Below are 20662 nucleotides of genomic sequence, written 5' to 3' on the forward strand. Positions count from 1 at the left end.
CCCCGCGGCGAGCGGCGCGGGCGCCTGAGCGACGGCCGCCACGGCCACTGAGGAGCGGGGGGCCGCCCCCGGCGGGGCGCCCGGGCGGGGCCTGCGCTGCTCGGCGGCGGCGGGAGCCGCTCGGCGCCGGGGGGGGGGGCCAGTCCCGTCGTCCTGCCAGCGGGGTGGGCTCCCGGGGCCTCTGCCCCGCCGCCGCTGCCCCAGACGGCCGCTGGTTGGGGCCGCCGCCTCACCCGCGTGCTGTGGCCCGACGGGGCGCCGGGGCGGGAGCGCCTGGTCGGGGGGTGGCTGGGGGAGGCGCTGGGGCCCCCGCGCCGCGCTCCCCGAACCGCGGCACGGCCTGGTCTGGGCGGGGAGGGCTGGCGGGAGCCTGGCGGCTCTCCCAGGCGGAGGGGCTGCGGGTGGGTGCTGCACGGGGCGGCGGCACACCGGCCCCGGCCTCCCTCCGCTCCCTTCGTCGGAGGGGCCGCCTGCCTATACCGCTACCCCATCCCAGCTTTTTAAGTTCCCTTGTGCACCGGGAGTTTTCCCTCTGACCTTGCGTGAACTTCGGAAGGGGAGACTGCTTTGGGAAGAAGCATCCGCTTGTGCCGAGGTGCGGCGGCTCCAGCGCTGGAGCTCACTGCAGTTTGCATTTCACCTTTCGTGGAAGGTCGTTTGTCAAGGGTAAACCAGAGGGTTGGAACCGTGCAGTCACCGGGGCAGTGGTGGGGTATTACGGGATGAATGGCTCCTGCAGAGGTGCCGTGTCCCCCTAGGTAAGGACACACCTCGCATTTTAGCACTGGAGGGGGTGAAGCAGCAGGTGCACGATCTGATGAGTGATGGTGGCAGCAGGGTCTTCTCTCCCTCTGGCTGAAGAGAGCTGTGAGTACATCTCAGGTACCCAGCCACCTCAGTCTCTGCTGAAAGACTGCCTGAAGTATTAAAAGTATTTGGAAAGAGTTAGTCTGTTGCTTGGCTGGCACGTACAGGGATCTTTCTCATATACACGTTGATCTGAACTGAGATTTAGGGGTTGCATTTTTGTTGGATTATGATTTAGGGAGGCAAAAAGTTTTACAGATCCTTCCGGTGCGTAAACAAACCACACTTCACCATGCTCTTGGTGCTTATTTCTAATGTAGGTGTGCAGCGTCATCTTGTGTAAACTGCTCTTTCACAATCGTCTGTGAGTCAGTGAAAGTGCAATTTTTTTTGTTTGCAAAAAAAAAAGGTCTTAAAAACTCAAATATTCCCCATCTGGTTATACACAGAATTTCATTTTTTCCTATTGAGCTCGATACAGCCTCCAATTTTCCACTCACTTGCAGTGACCTTAAAGGATCCAAGTAACTTCACTGAAACTGCCTCATTTTCTGGTACTTTCCTAAGAAGAAGTGCCTCATTTTTTAAAACACTCATCACTGAAAAATGTATTAAAAACATGATTGCTGGTATAGCAAGAAAGTTAATAATTTTCTACCCAATACCTCCTGTCGCGAGCGTTCAAGCTGCTTTAAAAATGAATTACCTGCAAAAAAATTTTTTTTACATTAAAAGATCTATCCAAAAGAGTAAAAATCATCATTCTGTTCCTAAGAAACACTATACAAAATGATTTAGCATTGGTGTTAAATGAAAACTTTGGCCGTATCATTTCCTTGAATAGTGCCACATCCTCTCTAGGTACAGCCAACAGTGCGGAGAGTGTTTCAGCCCAGAGTGCGCTGAGCTAAGGACAAGTGAAGGCCATGTGAATGCTGTGCTCAGACCGCAAGAGGGAGAGCAAAGCCTGTTCGCTAAATGAGTGTTGCTTTCTGTTTATTTTGTGAATTGACGTTTTCTTTGGCCTCACATAATAAAAAACTTCTGCAGGCGCACAGCTCTCGATACTTGTATGTAAAGAGGCATAAAAACATATTCTGAAGGAAGGAATCGGGTTATTCAGGATTTTCTCTCAACTGTCCTTGTCTGTAAAGGTGTAGAGCTGGCTAGAATCTGTGCTCAGTTACTGAAGGGAACAAAATTACCAGTAGAACGACTGGGATGCATAGAACAAAATACAACTTTGTTTTGTAATTGGAATGCAAGGGGGAAAGCCATAAATCTCCCAGGCAGAGCCCCAGGAAACTATTGTACGCATAAACATGGTCTCCGGAAGAGAGTTCTTTCTCCTTGCGGTTGTCACTGATGGAAGTTACATACAAGCAGGAATAAATCCGAGGTGGAGTCCAGCAAATACCTGCAGGAAATGCAGAAACACTGGTATGCAGTGCGCTGTAGAAGCGAACTGCAACACCAGGTATTCACACGTTGGAATGATCGGCTGTTAGCTGGCTCACTGCAGAAGCAGACCGAAGTCAAAACACCATGAAGTATTTGCCTCTCTAACGTGGATTCTCCATATTAGCCTTGAGATGGGGGCTGAAGCTGTGCGTGTTGCGCGGGGTTTACTGTCCGTAATTGACTTTAATGCAAGAACAAGTACTAAGTTTCTGGTTGTCTTATTAAACAGCAACCCTGTTTGTTTTGACGTATTACGAACACTGTGTTGCAAAGCGTCTACTCCAGAGCGTGGAAGCTGATCAACAAAGTGTTAGTAGCTCCCTTTCAGAGATGATCAAGCAAGTGTCAAACCTGCCACTAGAATGTAAAATTTTGGGTTTATGAGACTTTCCTGAGTATGTAGAACGTGATTCCGACACGCTGGGTCAGAACCTTACACCCATCATAACAAACGGAGCTTTTTCTGGTCCTCTCTCACATAGGTAAACATTGCAACCATCTAAGTTCAGGTATTTCAGACCGGTATGTGTGTCAATTGGAAAATATATTCCAGAAAACATCTTGTGAGTCCAAAATCTTACATTATACAATGTCTTCTGTAAGTTCATTTCTACGTGGATTCTTTGAAAGGATGATGTATATATTTGTGACTTGCAATAGAGGAAAAGTTCCTGTGATGTTGTTTATACCAGTTGCAATTACAAAACTGTGATATAAATGAAGAGATGATCTTCAGGTAATGGCCAAATTAATAAAAAAGTATCTTGATCTTTCCTGACAAAAGACAGCTTTAAAGGTTTTATTTAAGTGGCAGAGGGGAAGGGAGAAAGATCGTTCCTGTTCAATTCATGTTATTGCCATCACATGTCTTAAAACGTGGCTCTTTCAAGGCTATGGCTTGTCTTTCAGCAATAGAAAAATGGCACCTTATCTAAATAGCCTCCAGTTTTTGTGCTGTTGTACCTCTGAACGGAAGAATCTATGTTACTTCAGCTACTAATAAAGGGGGTTTCTGCATAAGAAAAATACGGCTTATGAGAAGGTCTATGGCTTCCTGTTAAAAGCACGAACTCTTTCTAATTGTTTGGCGCCACGCAGTGGTAAAATTCTATATTGCTCTAAATAATCAATTTCTGAGAGTTTTCAAATGATAAGCTCATCATCTCCCTCTTGAAGAAACTTAAAATATAAAATATTCTACTTACTGGATATAGGCATAGCTCAAGAATACTAGAACTGATGGATTAAACATTAAAGTTTCCAACAGTGTGGCTTAGAATACTTCCTTTGAGAGGGATTGTTACTGGTGGATGTTGATTTGTCAAAACTGTAAAGTCTCTGAACATAAATCCAGTGCTTAGAAAAAAACTCCTGGCGAATTGCAGAAACATGCTGAGACGTCACAGTAAAAATGGCCGTAGCTGGTGAGAGCTGGGGGGCATCTAGCCTGGTATCCAGTCACTTGACTGTCATCCTCAGCCAGCGCCCAGGGAAGTTAAGTGTCGCTACCCCAGAATGCTGTCCCAGTCTCCAGTTCCTTTGTGGTTCAGGGACTTTGTGAGCCGGAAGTTTTGTGTTTTGAAACTTTAGCTGTCTTTTTTTCTTCCATGAGTTAGTCCAGCTACTTTTGAACAAATGTAATTTTCAAGATCCAGTATGTCCTAAGATGATGAGCTCTGTGGTTTAATTATTCGTTTAGTTTTGGACATCCCATCTGCTTTAACTTGATGGCCCTTAATTTTTGTAGAGACAGTGAAAAATTAGTTTAGAAATCTCTGTTGTATGCTATTTCAGTAGTTTCTCTTTGAGAGTGAAGTAACCTACTCTAATGGTTTCACAGAGAAGCAGCTCTCTGCCTTTGGCCGTCCTTCTTACCCTACCTCACCCCTCTGGCAGTCCTACCGTATTCTTTCTGTGTAGGGATGAAATCTGCACATAGTGTTCCAGGCATAGGTGTATTTACACAGCGACATAGTGATACTTTCTACTTTGTTTTGTTCTCCCTTTAGCAATTTCTAACACTGTGATTGCTTTTTCGGTCTCTGCAAGATCTCTGGCACACAGCAGAGCACAGTGGAGCCACGACACCAGTAATTCAAGGGTCTGTTGCTCCTGAGCAGCAGAACAGAAATGACGAAAACAGAGTGACTTACCTTTTCAGGGTAGTTCACCCTAATAACCTGTGCTTGGTGAGCTGCTCAGAGGTGGTCTGTGAGCTAGTTCTGAATAACTTAATACTGGGAAAGTGGTGCGTTTGGAGAACAGAGCAATTGAAGTGTGTGGGTCTTGCCTGCTGTGGTTTCGTTTCTTGAGATGTCACTCTCCGTTACATTCCATCACAAACTTTGGGTGTTACCTGACAGCTCCCTGACATTGATGCTTCCTCTAACTGGAAAAACTTGGGGAGAGTAAAGCTCGTTTGGAAAGCAGAAGGTTGCTGGAAAGTTATCCCTACTGTTACAGAAAGTGGGCTGGAATACATAGAGCTGGGACCCTGAAAAGGGTTCTGCTGATGGTGGGGAACCTGTAGGAAGAGGATCATGCTGAATGCAAAATGTGCAAGTATTGAATTGAGCTCAAGGAACTGGAGACTTGGCTTAGCTTGGTGGAGACTTTGCTTACACTAAACGAGGGTGCGCTGTCTGATTTGGCTGGAAGGTTAAATCACACATGAGCGTTCAATCTCTCTTCGAGCTGGAGATAGCCCAGCATTTTATGTAGGTCACAGCGACACATAGTGCCAAATAACGTGTCAGTTTCCTAGAAACAGCTGAACGTGAAACAGAGGGAAAATCAATCAACCAACAGAGAAAAACTCAAATCATTTTCCATGTGTTTGGATGGGGTTAAACCTTTTCTCAATTCCTTTGGCCGTTATCATGTCAGGAGTCAGAAGCTACTGTGAAACTTCAGTGTTGAAGGGGGATCCAGAATTTTGTTGAAAGCCCTGAGGAGACTCCATGGACTCTAGTGGCTTTAGATTGCTGAGAAAATCACTGTTGGGTGAAAGTCAAGTTACAAGGAACTGTTTTTGTTGTATTTCCCCCCTTGTCCTTACCAAAATGTTGTTCTTAAATCTTCATGAAGGCATGACTGCTACATTGAGCTGGCATTTTACAATAACCACTTTTGCAATGACCATTTTCATAGAGTGCAAGATTTCCCTTTGCTGGATACAACTCATGGACTGGGGAAAGACCATCCCCATTTGATAGTCGATTGTTTGCGCATGACGTACTTGCTGCTTACGTTATATTCATACGGGACCTGGAAGGGTTGTCAAAGGCGCATGACATAGATGTTTAAAACATAAAAAAAAAAGAAATCTGCTCTGGCTAAAAATGAAATGCTTATGTGTATAAAAAATAACTGGGTTCTGTTCATCATTTTACAGTTTAAGAAAATGTGGAAGTGCTGACAAATGAAGGATTGTTGTAAAGGATCAAGAGATGTGGTTAAGAGGAAATGAACACATGGAGGGTGCTTTTCAAATGAAGTTTATTGGATTTTTGCAAAGTGTTTATTCAAACCTCTTTCTGCTCCTTGGGAAAAGGGGAAAGAAAGAGCAAAGGATTGATGACTAGAGGAGCTTGATTCGCACGGGGTGCTTTACTGGGGTTTGCTTCCTCTGGCTCCAAAACGTAGCCGGCTCTGGAGGGAGGCCTGCCAGCCGCCGTGCCACACCAAGAGGACAGGACAAATTAGGCTCCGAAAGACGCAGCGTCCATTTAAAACTGCTGAGGAAACTCAGGAGCTGGGGAGGGAGTGTAATTACTCGGAGAGAAACACAAGCTATTGCCATCAGGAGGTACATCCAAGCTCCCACCAACCTTTCCCGAAGCTCAGAGTGCCCTGGACAGCCGGCCGTGCCGTACAAAGGCCGGCGACTCTCGCCTCGGTTCACCGTTGAGGTAAGACAAGTGTTTTCCAGAGAAGCCCGCCTACCGCTGCGGCCACCGCCGCTGAGGACGGCGCTCAGCCGGCAGCGGGCAGCCGTTCCGCGGCGCGGTCGAGCGGCGACAGCACCGGCAGAGCCTCGGCGGCGGCAGCGGCGGGCGGGCGGGCGGGCACCTGCCGGGGCTGCCCGGCAGCACCAGGCCGGCCGCTGCCGGCGTGAGGCGGCGCCGGGGCCCGCCGCAGGGTGCCGGGCCGCGCCGGGGGCGGCCCCCGCGCCGTGGTTGGCGGCGGGCGGCGCCGGTTCCCTCCGGGCGGCACGTGGGGCAGGCGGGGCGGCGGAGACCGGGAAGGGAAGCGGCGCCGGCGGGTGAGTTTCCCCTCGGGTAAGGGGCGGGGGCGGGCAGGGGCGTCCCGGCATTTCCCTTCCCCTCCGCTATCGCCCTCCGCCGCGCCGCGGCCTCCATGGCGGCGGCCCCGGCGCTCCCCAGGCCCCGCTGCGCGCCGGGCCCGCGCTGCCGCCGGGGCGCGGGGGGTAGGCCCCGGGGGCTGCGCCTGAGCCGGCGGCGGAGCTGCTGTGGGGAGCGGGGTGATTCGAGCCGCCTCGGTCGGTCGGGGGGGAGCGCGAAGCACTCGAAGGGCAGCGGGGCCCGGCGGCACCTTCCCGTGCGGCGCCGTGAGGCGGGCTCTGGGCTGCCGGAGGCCGCCCGAGGGCGGTGGGGGCTGCCGCGCTGGTTCCCCCGCCTGTGCCGGCTGCCTGGGGGAAAAGGGCTGAGGCCACCTGGTTTTGGAAGAGGATAGGAGTTATGCTCTCTGATGACTATCAACTGGGACTCGATGGTAGCTCGGGGGATCTTATCAGTGAATGTAAACACATGCAGGGAGGGTGCAAAGAAGATGGAGCCGGGCTCTTTTCAGTGGTGCCCAGTGCCAGGAGGGGAGGCCGTGGCCGCAGGCTGAAACACGGGAGGGTCCCCCTGAGCATCAGGGAACACTTTTTTTACTGTGAGGGTGCCAGTGCTCAGGCACAGGTTGTCCAGAGAGGCTCTGGAGTCTCCGTCCTCGGAAACATTGAGAAGCCGCCTGGGCATGGTCCTGGGTAAGTGGCTGCAGGTGGCCCTGCTTGAGCAGGGGGTTGGACCAGGCGACCTCCAGAGTCCCTTCCGACCTCAGCTGTTCCGTGACAACGAGCTCATAAGTCAGTGAAACTGTAGCGCAGTTAAACTGCCTTTACCTTAAAGAAGAAAAATAAATTGCTATTTGTAACATTCATTATAGCAAATGCAGAACTGGTTGGTATGTTTTAAAGAGACAAAACTTCTTTGCTACGCAGTTCTAACTTTATATTAATACAAGTTGAAGGAGTTTTGAACTGTAAGAGAGCAACAGAGGTTTTGTTCCCATGATTCTGTGTGATATTTTCCAACTGTGATCCAGGGGCATGGCACAGACTACATGAAAGTGCAGTGAAAACTCCAGCGGGAAAGTCATTCGTCCAGCAAATCCCATTTTCTATGACTTCCATTTGTGACATGAAGTCTGGGTGAATTTTGGACAAAACACTTGAAATAGTTGAAGTTGATAAAATTAAAGAAAGCTATTATCTCAGGGGAAAAAAATTGTATAGATGATACAATAAATATTATTTCAGGACAGTGAAGACCATTATCATAGGAAGTGTTTGTAGTTATGCTTTTAAAAAAATGTGACCTTTTTTTTTTGTTTGGTTTGTGGTTTTTTTGAGCAGGTATCTCTTAATCAGCTAAAATGGTTTTAAAGAAGAAGAAGGAAATTCAGGTAGATGCCTTCTTTCTTGATCATCGTCAGCTTGAAAAACTTCAGAGTAAGTGGGATGTTTTTCCTCTGAAATGTTGTGTAATTTCATTTTCTGTTAGTAGGACAGTTTGAGTAGCTACTGAAATTGATCTGTGTTTCTATTTCTTGTTATGTTTTATTTCTGGTTGTTTTGTTTTGTGGGTTTTGGGTGTGTTTGCTCTTTTGTGGTTTGTTTTTATTTTGTAATGACAATGACTTCTTACCTTGGCAGAGTTTAAAAGAATTCTTTAGAGCACACTGTGCCTTTGCTTTTTTATCCTTGGTGTGAAGGCGGTAGAAGGTCCTACTTGTGATCCCACTTGCAGGCCCGTAATTCAGTGCTACCCAAAGTACAGGCCTCAAGGTGTCACATAACACTGAATTTCAAAGAATCACACAATGGTTGAGATTGGAAGGGATCTCTGGAGGTCATGGTGAAGTGTTTCCCAGTATTTAAACTTTTTGTTGTTAACTTGATTTAAAGATACTGTTCAAATGCTCTTTCATTTTGTGGTTGGTTGGGATTTTTTGTGCGTTTTATCAACTTCCAGTGATCTGTATTAAAAAAAACCCAACAAACTGAACACAAGTAGTACCAGATTTGTAAGCTGAAGTTACTATGAGGTGCTCCTTGCCTTCTAGTCAGCGCTGGTGAGGCCACACCTGGAGTTCTACATCCAGTTCTGGGCTCCCCAGTACAAGAGAGCTATGGACATACTGGAGAGAATCCAGCAAAGGGCCACTGAGCTGGTGAAGGGCCTGGAGCGTCTCTCCTGTGCAGGGAGGGTGAGAGAGCTGTGACTCTTCAGCCGGGTGAAGAGAAGGCTCAGGGGGATCTTACCAATGTGTAAGAAATACCTGAAGGGAGGGTGTAAAGAAGACAGGGCCAGGCTTTTTTCTGTGTTGAACGGTGACAGGACAAGAGGCACGGGCACACACTGAAACACAAGGGGTTCCTTCTTGTTGCGTTGAGAGTAAGGATGTGACGTTTGCCTGTCAGAGCCCTCTCAGGGACTTTCACTGAAGCGGATTCGCGAAGTTGCAAATACAGGTCATTTATTAAAGCGACAGATATAACAGGTGTGGAATTGCCATTGATAAATGCACGTACTGCAGTAGCGCTAATGCACTATAATAACTCTGGCCAAGTTTTCCCGGGTATTCTTCGCTGGGGTGAAGGCACAATTCTTGCCAAGAAGGTGTCCCTATCTTGGGTGAAGGAAGAGGAGCACAGCCCGTTGACCATGTCTTCTAGATCTTCAGTCCCTTTCTCCCAATTTTTACCCCTTATTCTCCTCTTTTTATTCTCTAATTTTTTGTTTCCCCTCCCACGGACTACGTATAGCATGATTTAGGCGAAGAGTTGAGTGACATAGTCATATATGTATAGAATTAAGCAGGGGTGTTAACTGTAATATTAATTTCCTAGGTAATTAAGCAAAAGTTTCACTCCAGGGCATTGTAGCCTTCAGAGTTTTTTGTTGAAATGGTCTTTCTGCACTCTTTAGCCAAAACAGAGCCATCTTGCTTCTGCAAGGCTCCCTCTTTCAGCTGTTCATAGTCTGGTAGAACAGCTCTGGTTGGGAGAGACCTTCAAGGTCATCGAGTCCAACCTTTGTCCTAGCTCTGCCAACACCACTAAACCATGTCCCTCAGTACAACATCTACCCGTCTCTTAAACACCTCCAGGGATGGTGACTCCACCACCTCCCTGGGCAGGCTGTTCCAATGCCTGACAACCCATTCAGTGAAGAAATTCTTCTTAATATCCAGCCTGAACCTCCCCTGGTGCAGCTTAAGGCCATTTCCCCTTGTTCTGTCGCTTGTTACTAGGGAGAACAGACCAACCCTCACCTCGACACAACCTCCTTTCAGGTGGTTGTAGGGAGCAATAAGGTCTCCCCTCAGCCTCCTCTTCTCCAGGCTAAACAGCCCCAGATCCCTCAGCGATTCCTCATACAAGACACGCTCCAAACCCTTCACCAGCTTGGCAGCCCGCCTCTGTGCCCTCTGCAGCACCTCAGTGTCCTTCTTGTAGAGAGGGGCCCAAAACTGGACACAGCACTCGAGGTGCGGCCTCACCAAAGCCGAGTACAGGGCAATGATCACCTCCCTGCTCCTGCTGGCAGCACTGTTCCTGATCCAGGCCAGGATGCCATTGGCCACCTTGGCCACCTGGGCACACTGCTGGCTCATGTTCAGCCGCCTGTCAGTCAACGCTCCCAGGTCTCTCTCTGCCTGGCAGCTCTCCAGCCACTCCTCCCCAAGCCTGTAGCGCTGCTGGGGGTTGTTGTGGCCGAAGTGCAGGACCCGGCACTTGGCTTTATTGAAACTCGTGGAATTGGCCTTGGCCCAGCAATCCAGCCTATCCAGATCCCTCTGCAGAGCTTCCCTACCCTCAAGCAGATTGACACTTCCACCCAGCTTGGTGTCATCTGCAAACTTACTAAGGGTGCACTCCCATCCCCCGTGTTATCTCCCCTCGCGAGGTTTGTAGAAGGGAGAAGCAGATACCAGCACTCATCCTTTTGCTGTTTTTTGCCAGATGAACAAGTTGCTCAGCTCTCGTCCTTGCTCTGTGTGGGGCATAATGACCTTACAAGCCCAGCATTTCTCCACACCTCTGAACATCAGGAAACCCTTTTTTACTGTGAGGGTGACTGAGCACTGGCACAGGTTTACCAGGGAATTGTGGAGTCTCTGTCCTTGGAGGTATTCCAAAGCTGCCTGGCCGTGGTCCTGGGCAGCCTGCTCCAGGTGACCCTACTTGAGCAGTGGGGTTGGACCAGATCACCTCCAGAGGTGCCTTCCAGCTTCAACCATGCTGTTAATTTTGTGAAACTGGTCTTCATACTGAAGATGAGGCCTACTATTATGTTACAGTGTAACTTGTATTTTTTTCATTAGTTAGGAAAAAAAACAACAAACGATGTTAAGGTGTTGGAAGGTGACTTCAGGGATTGTGCCACCAGTAGGTTTACTGGGACAGGAAAAAAATGTAAGAATTAAGCAGTGATTTCTTCTTATAAATTATGTATTGTTTATACTGCTTATTGTAATTCCTTTCTAAAAAGGGACTCTTCCACGTGTAGGGTTTTCAAAGGCTGAAGGGCAAAACCTGGCGTCTCTGCTTCTGCACAGCGCGCAGCTGAGCGATGGCATCCAGCAGATCCAGTGTATCAAACAAGTAAGACTTCACCGTTGTCTGTGTGGGTTTTGGTAACTGACAGGGTGTCACGTGCACTGTCAATGGGAAATACAATTCTAAAATAAACTTTATAATGTTTTAAACATTCCTGGAAACAGGTAAAAAGCAGTTGTTACGGCCGCGCATGCATTAGGTAGAAATGTAGTTCTAGTATGTGCATTAGCAAGGGCTACACTTACAGAAAATGATGGAAGGCAAGCGATACCAAGTTTCCTATTGTCTAGACCTGTTCTTGGAACGTTGTTCAGCACCTGAAACTCAATGGGATAAGGTAGAGAGAGGACAGTTTTGTACCATGTACTTGGATGAGAGGGAATTCTGCGTCTCTTAATGATGAGGGTATATCCAGAGCTTTTGTTGATCGTGTGTTCTGTTGATAATAGATTGTGCCGTTGGTGCAGAAGATGGATCAAAACTCTGCATGTGATCCCATGGTTAAAGCTTGTTTGGATGTTTTGGGAGAGACGTATTTTTCACTGGGTGCAAAGAATCCCTTGAAAAAAGTACTAGCAAGGTAAAAAATTGAATAGGAAGCCTTTGTTGTTTTTTTTTAAATGCTCTCCTTACCTTCAAGTCACTAATTTGTTTTGTGCTACAAACTGCTGTAGTTTAATTACTGAAAATTTGAGTTACTAGTATGTGACTATGTATTGGTTTTCTTTCTCTCTTAGTTAAAAATCTTAGATATAAATAATACAATATATCATTGGCTAAATAACTTTAAAGTGAAGCATTATTTTGATCTGTTTCATTACTGGAAAGACAACATTGGGGGTAATTAGCACTTTGAATTTTAAAATCCAGTATTAGAGTAGAAATTTAAAATACTTCTGTTAAAAAAAACAATGTCAAGAGAATGCTGTTCAGAGGAATCATAACTGAACTGTGGTTTCTTGTGCCTATTTTTATTGCAATTAATTTTTTTTTATTGCAAAATTATTGTTCTGTTTCTTCAGTGAATGTATTACAACCTTAACATTTTGATGATCCAGTCATTAGCTGTCTTCATTTCTATGTCTGAAAACATTTGTTGTCCCACAGAGATGCAGGGCTTCCATCCTGTATTTGGTTGCATGCTAGAGCTTTACACCGCTTTGACAGGTTTTCTAGCTGCACCATTAGAATGTCCGTGTTTATTTTAAAACAGAACGTGTTTTCGTGCAGGAAGCAACATCTATCTATGATTGGAGTTTTAGCTGACGTTGACTTTAGTCAAGTGGATATGTAACACCTCCGTACGAGCGAACTGATTGGGCTGTTTCTTGCTGTTGCAGTTCACTAAACAGTCTTCCTGAACAGTTTATGACGGTAGCTGTACAAAGCTTCGTATGCTGCCTTCGGGAAGAACTGAAAACCACAGACGTGTATTTGTACAGGAAGGTACTGGACAGCCTCGCTGCCTGTATGGAGGACTTCAGCTTAGGTACGATGACATTGAATATGTTGTCTTTTTTTTTAACTTGCTTAATGTTGGTTTACATCTTGGTGTGGCACCTAATAGTGATGTTACACTTTTTCTGTGTAAAATGGATGGTATCGACTGGTATTCAATAGTTAACTTTTTTTTTTCTCCCTCTAGGTAGAGCAAGTGTTAAGAACCTGTTTGAAGAAGGTAAAGTTATATTTATAGTACAGTAAGTTTCACTGAAGATTATTGGGGGGAGGGTTGTGTTTGAAGAGGTAACAGGAGGCAGCCATAAAGCAAGCAGCCCTAGGTATAAATCTGAAAAGGTACCAGTGAGTGATTCTTAATGGGCTGGGGGAGTTGATGCTACTTTGCATGAGGTATTCTCTGTCCGTGCCCGATGATGAAGTCGGATGTGGTGACACTGAGCTGTTAAAGCCAGACTTGACTCTAGCAAGCCCAGGCCTGCTGTGGCAAGAATTTTTTTGGCAATAATTTGGCAGAAGTCTGATCTGCTGGTAATATGGGATAAATTGACATACTGTACCTCAGCATGCAGGTAATGTTCACAGCTTCCTGTGGACCTTTTATTGCTGCTCTGTCTTTAGCTCTTGGTAATTCCAGCTTTTCATTGGGGAACCAGAACTCTCAATACCTCACAGGATTAGGCCGAGCGGGTTGGAAACTCTTGTTTTGTACCAGGTTGTCGCAAACCAGCTTGAGGTTTTGTTTTAGATTCGTTTCTTTGGGTCTGCACTGAAATGTCAGTTTGATTAGGGAGTGGAAGAAACACCACTGTATGGATAACTGTTCATTGTGTCTGGGTGTGATGTGTATGTGTAATTGCTTTGCTGGAATTTTTCTGTTCTATGTCTCTCTTAAATGAATTCATGCCATAATTATTTTCACTAGTTCTTCAGTTTGTGCAGAAGTCACTACTGGACATAGAGGAAGAAAACAGGCAAGTGAATTCAATATAAGCTGTATTTTATTTGGTTTTATTTCACTCTCTTAAGATCATCTGGTACGGTTTGGAATATCGCTTCGATAGCCGTACATTGATGAAAGATGGGAATGTCATTTTACAGTGATACATATTTTAAATTTAAAAAAGCTGCTGAAGCTGGTGATGAGTTCTTTTCTTTTTAGCAATTTGGTGATATAAGAGAGGAGGAAGAAAATTAAAGGCGGTAACATTTAAGGCACCGATACTGTGTTAGAGCTACTACTTTTAAGGGAGGCCTTTGAGTTGTGGGTTTGCTATCTGAATTGAGACTGAACACTAATTGATAGATATGCTTATTAAAATTCAGGTAGAGTAACGCTCTTCTGCCTCCCATGAGCGTTTAATTCGGTATTGGTATTCTGTTCAGTCTGTCACATCAACCATCATTTAATATCTTGACATTTTCCAGCACTGCATAAAGTGAAGCCTCTTCACTGTGCTCTCCTATCCTGTATCCAGAGGAGAAGGGTGCTGAATGGAGTGTTTTGTGCATTAAAAACTTACATGTTGTCTGTCCTCGTGCTGGAAGAAAGTCGAATTGTAGAAATAGCTTTGCACATGGAGGAACTAATTAAAAATGAGAAGAGAGCAGCACTGTGTTGTGTTGGTCTTTTTGGAAAGTTACTGGAAAAGTTCAGTTCTGCTTAGGCAGAATCAAATGAGTGAAAGTTTATCACAGGAACCTGCAGAAACTGTAGTAGAATTTATCATTGTGTTTGTTAACTTCATTTTGAAACACGGCCCTTGAGTCTGCTTCTTGTTTTCCTGTAGTTATAGCTGGTCAACCTAAACAATAAATTAGTTTTTACCATTAGTTCTATCTGAAGTTGACAGAATGTAGTTTTTCTGGGCACGGTGAAGAATGGTTTTCATTTCCTTTTTCTGTCCATGTATGTCTTATTTTTTCTTTTTTTTTTTTTTCCTCTCCACAGAAAGAATCATGGAAATCGTATTGTTCAGACTCAGTTGATGCATGATTTACTGATAGCCATTAAAGTTTCGATGATGCTTGTACAGAAATTAGAAGAAAATATCCAGGGAAGTCTTTGGAAACACCACGAATCTTTTGTTTGGCAAAGTATGTGTAGTTTACTGAAAAGCTCCACAAACTTCCTGATGGACGGTAAGTTTAGTAACATTCAGAACTAAATATTTTCGTTAAGTCAGTCTTGTTGTCTTTGTAGTAAACACAACCTGTATGTATAAAAACTTAGTTTAGCTTGAATGGAAACTGAACTGCTGAGACTAATGGGAGTGGGAGCTGTAGTTGGTCTTTTGGCAAGCTATGATTTGTAGATTGTAGTTTTGGAGTGTACAGTTTAACTTGTCCTACTACCAAAAAAACAAGGTAAATGCTATTACTAATAATTTGGAAACTAACAGAAATGCTTTTGAGGCTCACTGAATGTCTGTGCCTACCAAAAATTGTTTTCTCTGTGTGAATTATACTGATAGAACTATTTATTGACACACTGTAACTAATTGTGTTTACTTCTTATACAGATACTTCTGTACAGTAGGATTTAATACGAATGCCAGTAGGCTCTGCCACAGTCCTCCTTGTCTTACTGGGCAGTTCTGTATTTTCTCTCTGTTAAAAGGCATTAATAGTTGCCTGTTACAGTGGAGTATAAATTCATTAGTACTTGCTGTCCAGGTGGACACTACAGATTTGCAATTGTACAACTACAAGTAGGCTAGGAAAATTCAGTACCATCTTTGTAATTTTGACGATGCATAGTTGTAGCACACAATGTTTGCTGCACTCTAATGTAAAATATCTTTCTCTGCTGTGTAGCAACGCTCCTGCAAACTGTTCAGAGTACCTCAGGACTGGCTGTTATTCTGTTTACTAAAGCTATGTATGATCCAGTTGAAGAATTACCTTCCTTGGTAAGTGTATTTCTTTGCTAAAGACTGTGAAATATCGCAGTGTCTTTAAGCAGTGCTGCCAGTCTCGTTCAGAGGCTTTGCTGATACTGATAGCAGGACTTGCTGACCTCTGTATCCGTCTTTTGGTGGAGTGTAAATCCTTTATTCTCTCCTTGCTGTGTGAAATAATAAGACTAGGGTTTTGAATTTGAGAAGAACAACGTACAAGAAATCTGTTCAGATCTCCTAAGATTCTCAGTTGTGCACAGAATAGCTTTTCTCCTCTGCTGAGATTCCGTAACGGGTGTTGTTTTGCTGTTACAGGTCAGTGACTTGCTTCTTGGCTCGATGAAAGATGCAGGTGTGCCAGCGTGGTTTGTGAGTAACTGTGGGACCCTGTGTACAGAACAGCTCCCTGACTCGGTCCTTCTCTGTCTTTGCCATGGAGCACTGGCCATGCTGGACTGGAAGAATGGCAGCATGGGTGAAAATGGAGAGAAACTGTTGTTAGATATCGCATCAGTCTTGTTGTCTCTGAGTTCAGAGTAAGGCTGTGTTTTGATTCGTATTGTTTCATGTTTGGGAGGAGGGGGTTGGTCTTTTTACTCGTATTTTTGCACAGCTTGTATGGTCCTGGTGGAATATCTCTTTGGTGTGTTCAGTATGCTGATACTGGTTTCTGCTACAAACCGTGTAATCTTTTTAATATGTTCAGAATAATGCTATAGTTTGAAAAATACAATGCCTTGATATTGCATAGATAGGTCTAAGTTACAGTTTCCTCTTGCATGCTAAAATGAAATTTTGTTTTTCCAACATAAGTGGAATTAGTTTACCAACTACCTGATGGTAAGGTGTGGCAGAATCAGTTGTTACGTAGACAGATAAACTTCAGTGTCAGGACATCACCTCCTATGCTTTTAAGTACAGAAGAAAACAAAGTGTGCCTACGAGTGGAGTACTTGAAGTAAGATGAGTTTTGATTTTTCTTCTGGTTGCAAGCATTGACTGCTTGTCTCCAATGGACTACCAGCCCTGTTGGGTAGGAGATTAACATGTGTCTTCAGTTCGGCCTTTGCTCCTGCCTTGGATGTCAGTTTTGTGATTTTGTTTTTTGCATGTACGGTACTTGGGTTTTATGGGTTTATATGGCAATGAAAAGTTTTCCTTATATTTTCAAGAAGCATGCAATAACATAATGCTGGTCAAATATTAGCATGTGGATATTTAATTTCTATTTTTGTTTTTAAAATGGCAAGTGTAGTGGCTTCTCAGGTTTCTTTTCCCCATATTTAGGGGTTTTAGCTGTGACCAGTTAACAGCCTGTCAGGTAACTGAGCCTGCACTTTGCAACGTCCAATTCATCACCTCCTTTTTGTGTTAGTTCCATTTCTTCAATGGATGGTTAGTGTCTCCTTACCTGTTTCAGTGTGAGGTAAACTAATGTGGTGAATAACTATTTTGAAATAAAAAATAGACTTTTAAAAAAAATTGACAACTGCAAATAATGAACTTTTTTGTTTGTTCTTTTTAAAAAGGTTAAAAGAATCCAGTATGGCGACGTCTTTGTCTAGAATCCTTGCTATTTGGACTAATTCAGCACTGGCTGCCCTTGTTTCAGGCTCCCCAAATCTAAAAATCAAACTTAATGGGAACTCGGATGTAATTGGGAAACTGCTGGAATACATTTATACGCACTGGGAACACCCTCTGGATGCTGTTAGACACCAAACCAAATTGATATTCAAGAATCTTCTTCAGATACACCGAACCACCATTGCTGGATCCAGTGAAAAATCAGACCCATTCTTTGCAAGGCTGATAAAGCGTTTACTGAGCTTGGAATGGCACGTGAAAGGGAAATACGCTTCTCTTGGCTGCCTCGTGGAGTGTGTGGGCACTGAAAATGTACTGCAGTTGGACAGAACAATTCCACTACAGATCTTGGGCGTGATGAATGATCAGTCTCTTGCACCTTATGCCAGTGATCTTCTGGAAACCATGTTTACAAATCACAAAGCCCATTTTTCTTTGAGTTGTCACGAAAGCACCTGGGTTGACCAGTGGCAAGACGTCTGGGTTTCTCCTCTTCTAGTAATACTGTGTGAAGGGAACCATGACCAAACTACTTACATAATAGATTACTATTTACCAAAATTGCTCAAATGTAGTCCCGACAGTCTGAGCTACATGATTAGAATTCTTCAGGCTTCTGCAGATGCTAATCTAGGTAAGAAAATAAATATTGTCTTTGGAATTATGATTGGTTTTTAAAGGAAAAAAAAAAAAACAACTCAGAAATGTGATTTCTGATCTATTATTATTATTCTTGGAATTTGGGAAAAAAAATTGTAATGGTTATTATTGCTGTTAGTATTTCAAGGTGGAATTCATAGTAATCATAAGTGTGTCTTCATGCCATGAGCAAAACCATTAGTATTCTGACTGTGGATGCCTTACTGTTCTCTTTACATGCCAAGCTTCGCTACGTATCAGTATTTTTTCCTAGTATTCTGCTATTATTTCTTACACAGATATGTCCAGTAACAGGGCTTTACAGACTGTTTTTTGTTGCAAATATGTGGATATGAGAGATATGACTGTCTTGTAGTTTTTGACATAATTTATTGTAATTCTAAAATAAAGGCTTGTGAGACTTCACAAGGTCCTTTTTTCATATGACACGTTCAAGATGAAGCTTTTTGGGATCCAGGCGATTTAGAACTAGTTTAACCTGTGACAGACACTGTCTTTTGGGTTTTATGGGGTAAAAAGTAAAAGGGTGGTAAAGGTTACATGTGGGAAGTACCAGCAGTTTCTGACAAGCATTGCAATTAGTACGTTGTTGGTGTTAATCAAACTATAATTATTACTTGTTTGTATTTTCGGTAGGCTCTCGCAGTACTAGGGGAGCTCTTGGAGCATTAATGGCATGCCTAAGAACAGCCAGGGCTCACGGACACCTGGAACTTTCAAATATCATAAGCAACGGTCTTGTATCCACGGAATGTATAAAACAGGGTCTAGTTCATCAGCACAATCAGGTAAAAGGACAGCTTTTTTTTGTGTCTTTAAGTTAGAAGAATTGCTTCGATCCTAAATACTGCATCTACAAGGTATAGTAGGTGCCTGTAACTCTTTTTGTGGTTAACATCTAAATATCTTTCAGGTCTGCATTGATGCTTTAGGATTACTTTGTGAAACCCATCGTAGCACGGAAATTGTGTCTATGGAAGAAATGCAACTAATTCAATTTTTTCTGATGTACAACTTGAACAGCCAGTCTCCTTCAGTAAGGCAACAGATAGGTTCTTTACTGAGAAAGGTAATTTCAAACTATAAACAGTGTGTGATGTGCCTGGTATGTTACTTGTATAGCATTTTAAAAAAAATTCTACTGAGCATGTTCTGCAGTTGCTCATCTGAAAGAGCAGAAGCTCTAAGACCAGGACTATGTTGTATGTATTACCCAACGAAGTGGTGATAAGTCACTGCAGGCAAGAATGGCTTAAGCAAAAAATGAGGTGATAGGCACAGTAACTTGATCGTAAATGGTAGTGAGTGTTCCTTAACCTGTCAGCGTGTGCATACTTCACCGATAGCAAAGCGAGGTCGCGTAGAGCAAGCAATGAACCTTGTGTTGCCTTTGTTGCGGACTAAGAGTGTGCTTACGTAGCCTTACCGGACCTTGGGCCAATTCACAGTCACTCGGTCAGCCTCAGCAACGTGACTTGGAAAACGAGGTAGAGGAGTATTAAGGGAAGACCATGACGTGTGGCTGTGCTGTTGCAGTCTGCAGGGACTGAGTCTGTCAACACTGTGGAAGTTACCAAGGTCACGTGTAGGTCATGGTAGAAGAATATGGGTAAAATGAGGAAACCATGTACGTAGGAGGAGTGTTTCGGAAGATGTTAATGGCAAAAGAAGGCGGTGTGGAAGGAGAAAGTAACTGATTTGAGACAGGGTAAAAATGAGGGAATAGGTTTGGCATGAACAAAAGAGCAGTTCATCTCTTTCCATTCTCGCCTGGTGCAGAATGAGGAATATGAGATGGAAAAGATGTGTTAGAGGGAGTGTAATAAGAAAGGAAGTAATACTAGTTGGGTAATAAAAGAGCTGGGGGACACACTCCTGAGGTGAGTCAAACTCTGTAAGAGACACTGAAGCTATAAAACCTATATGCATTAATTGGGCTTTTTTTATAGAGGAACATATGTTCCACAGAAAATGGGCTGGTGGGAGAAGACTAGGCATGAATTTAAGGAGGAAGATGGAAGAAGGTGTTGGAAGTGCAGAGAGAGGGGGAAAAGGTTGGTCACAAGAGAGATGGGGAGCAAAAAACTTGGTTTTGGCATAGAGAGAGAAGGATCTGTTCTGTGTTACACTGTATGCAAACTTTTGAACAATTACAAGCAATACGATCTGGAAAATAAGCTGGAAATCCCCCTTCCCTTACTTAACTGTCCGTGATTCTTGCCTTACCTATGTTTTGCTTTTGTTTTAAAAGTTATTTTGTAGGATACAAGAAAGTTCCCAGGTGCTTTATAAGTTGGAGCAAAATAAAACCGAGCAAGAGTTACTTGAAAACTCAACTAAAAGTCATCCTTCGGGGATTTTGCAGCAATATAAAGTAAGTTAAACTGCCAGAGATACAGATATAAGAGGTGGGACAGCATTTCTGAAAGGTAGCTCATTGTTCTTGAGAACACCTCTGGGTACGTTAGGCTGTGCCTGTGTTAGGAAATAGTGCAGTGCAGCAGGAAGAAACCTGTAAAGCAAAGCAATGCTGAGGACCTTGTCCTCTCTGTATGCACTTAGGCAGGTAAATTTTGACTGAACGTGTTGTTGTCCCATGAACAGAGTGCCCACTAGTAGTTGGAGGGTGTCTTTAAGGTTAATTTTGTCCAAAGGCAATAAAGTTTATTTTCTGAGGGATTGTTCTGTGATGTGAACTGAAACAGCAGTCAGTGGGGAATGACTGGAGATGTACCTCCAGTCCAAACTAAAATGTTCAGGTAAACGTCCTGTCAGCTGCTGGCAGCCTAGTAGCAAGTTTTAAATTACGTGCGTTACTTGGGCTTGAAATAGAGATCTGTTGAGCTTTGGCCTTTTTCTGGCTCTCCAGAATGATCGGTGAGAGAATGAATGACAGAGCTTCAGCACGCAGGCTTCTGCATGAAGACTTCTTTTGTAT

At 44.3% G+C, this 20662-nt stretch overlaps 1 protein-coding gene across 2 annotated transcripts in view; it reads left to right on the forward strand.

Annotated features, from left to right (window-relative positions):
• The first annotated feature begins 7929 nt into the window (after positions 1 to 7929).
• THADA (THADA armadillo repeat containing) overlaps positions 7930 to 20662 on the forward strand; it is a 164248-nt gene continuing 151515 nt past the window's right edge. The window contains exons 1-13 of one of the 2 annotated variants that reach the window (XM_086460579.1): positions 7930 to 8005; positions 11070 to 11164; positions 11569 to 11699; positions 12460 to 12608; positions 12765 to 12797; positions 13503 to 13555; positions 14533 to 14719; positions 15395 to 15489; positions 15793 to 16013; positions 17007 to 17698; positions 18361 to 18512; positions 18638 to 18793; positions 19976 to 20098. In XM_086460579.1, the coding sequence (XP_086316705.1) occupies positions 7930 to 8005; positions 11070 to 11164; positions 11569 to 11699; positions 12460 to 12608; positions 12765 to 12797; positions 13503 to 13555; positions 14533 to 14719; positions 15395 to 15489; positions 15793 to 16013; positions 17007 to 17698; positions 18361 to 18512; positions 18638 to 18793; positions 19976 to 20098 (2163 nt within the window). Of the gene's footprint in view, positions 8006 to 11069; positions 11165 to 11568; positions 11700 to 12459; positions 12609 to 12764; positions 12798 to 13502; positions 13556 to 14532; positions 14720 to 15394; positions 15490 to 15792; positions 16014 to 17006; positions 17707 to 18341; positions 18513 to 18637; positions 18794 to 19975; positions 20099 to 20662 lie in introns of both variants that reach the window. The other variant, XM_086460580.1, reaches the window with a different exon arrangement.

Source organism: Leptosomus discolor, chromosome 2, assembly GCF_034619465.1.
Source record: "Leptosomus discolor isolate bLepDis1 chromosome 2, bLepDis1.hap2, whole genome shotgun sequence".
NCBI classification, from domain to species: Eukaryota; Metazoa; Chordata; class Aves; order Leptosomiformes; family Leptosomidae; genus Leptosomus; species Leptosomus discolor.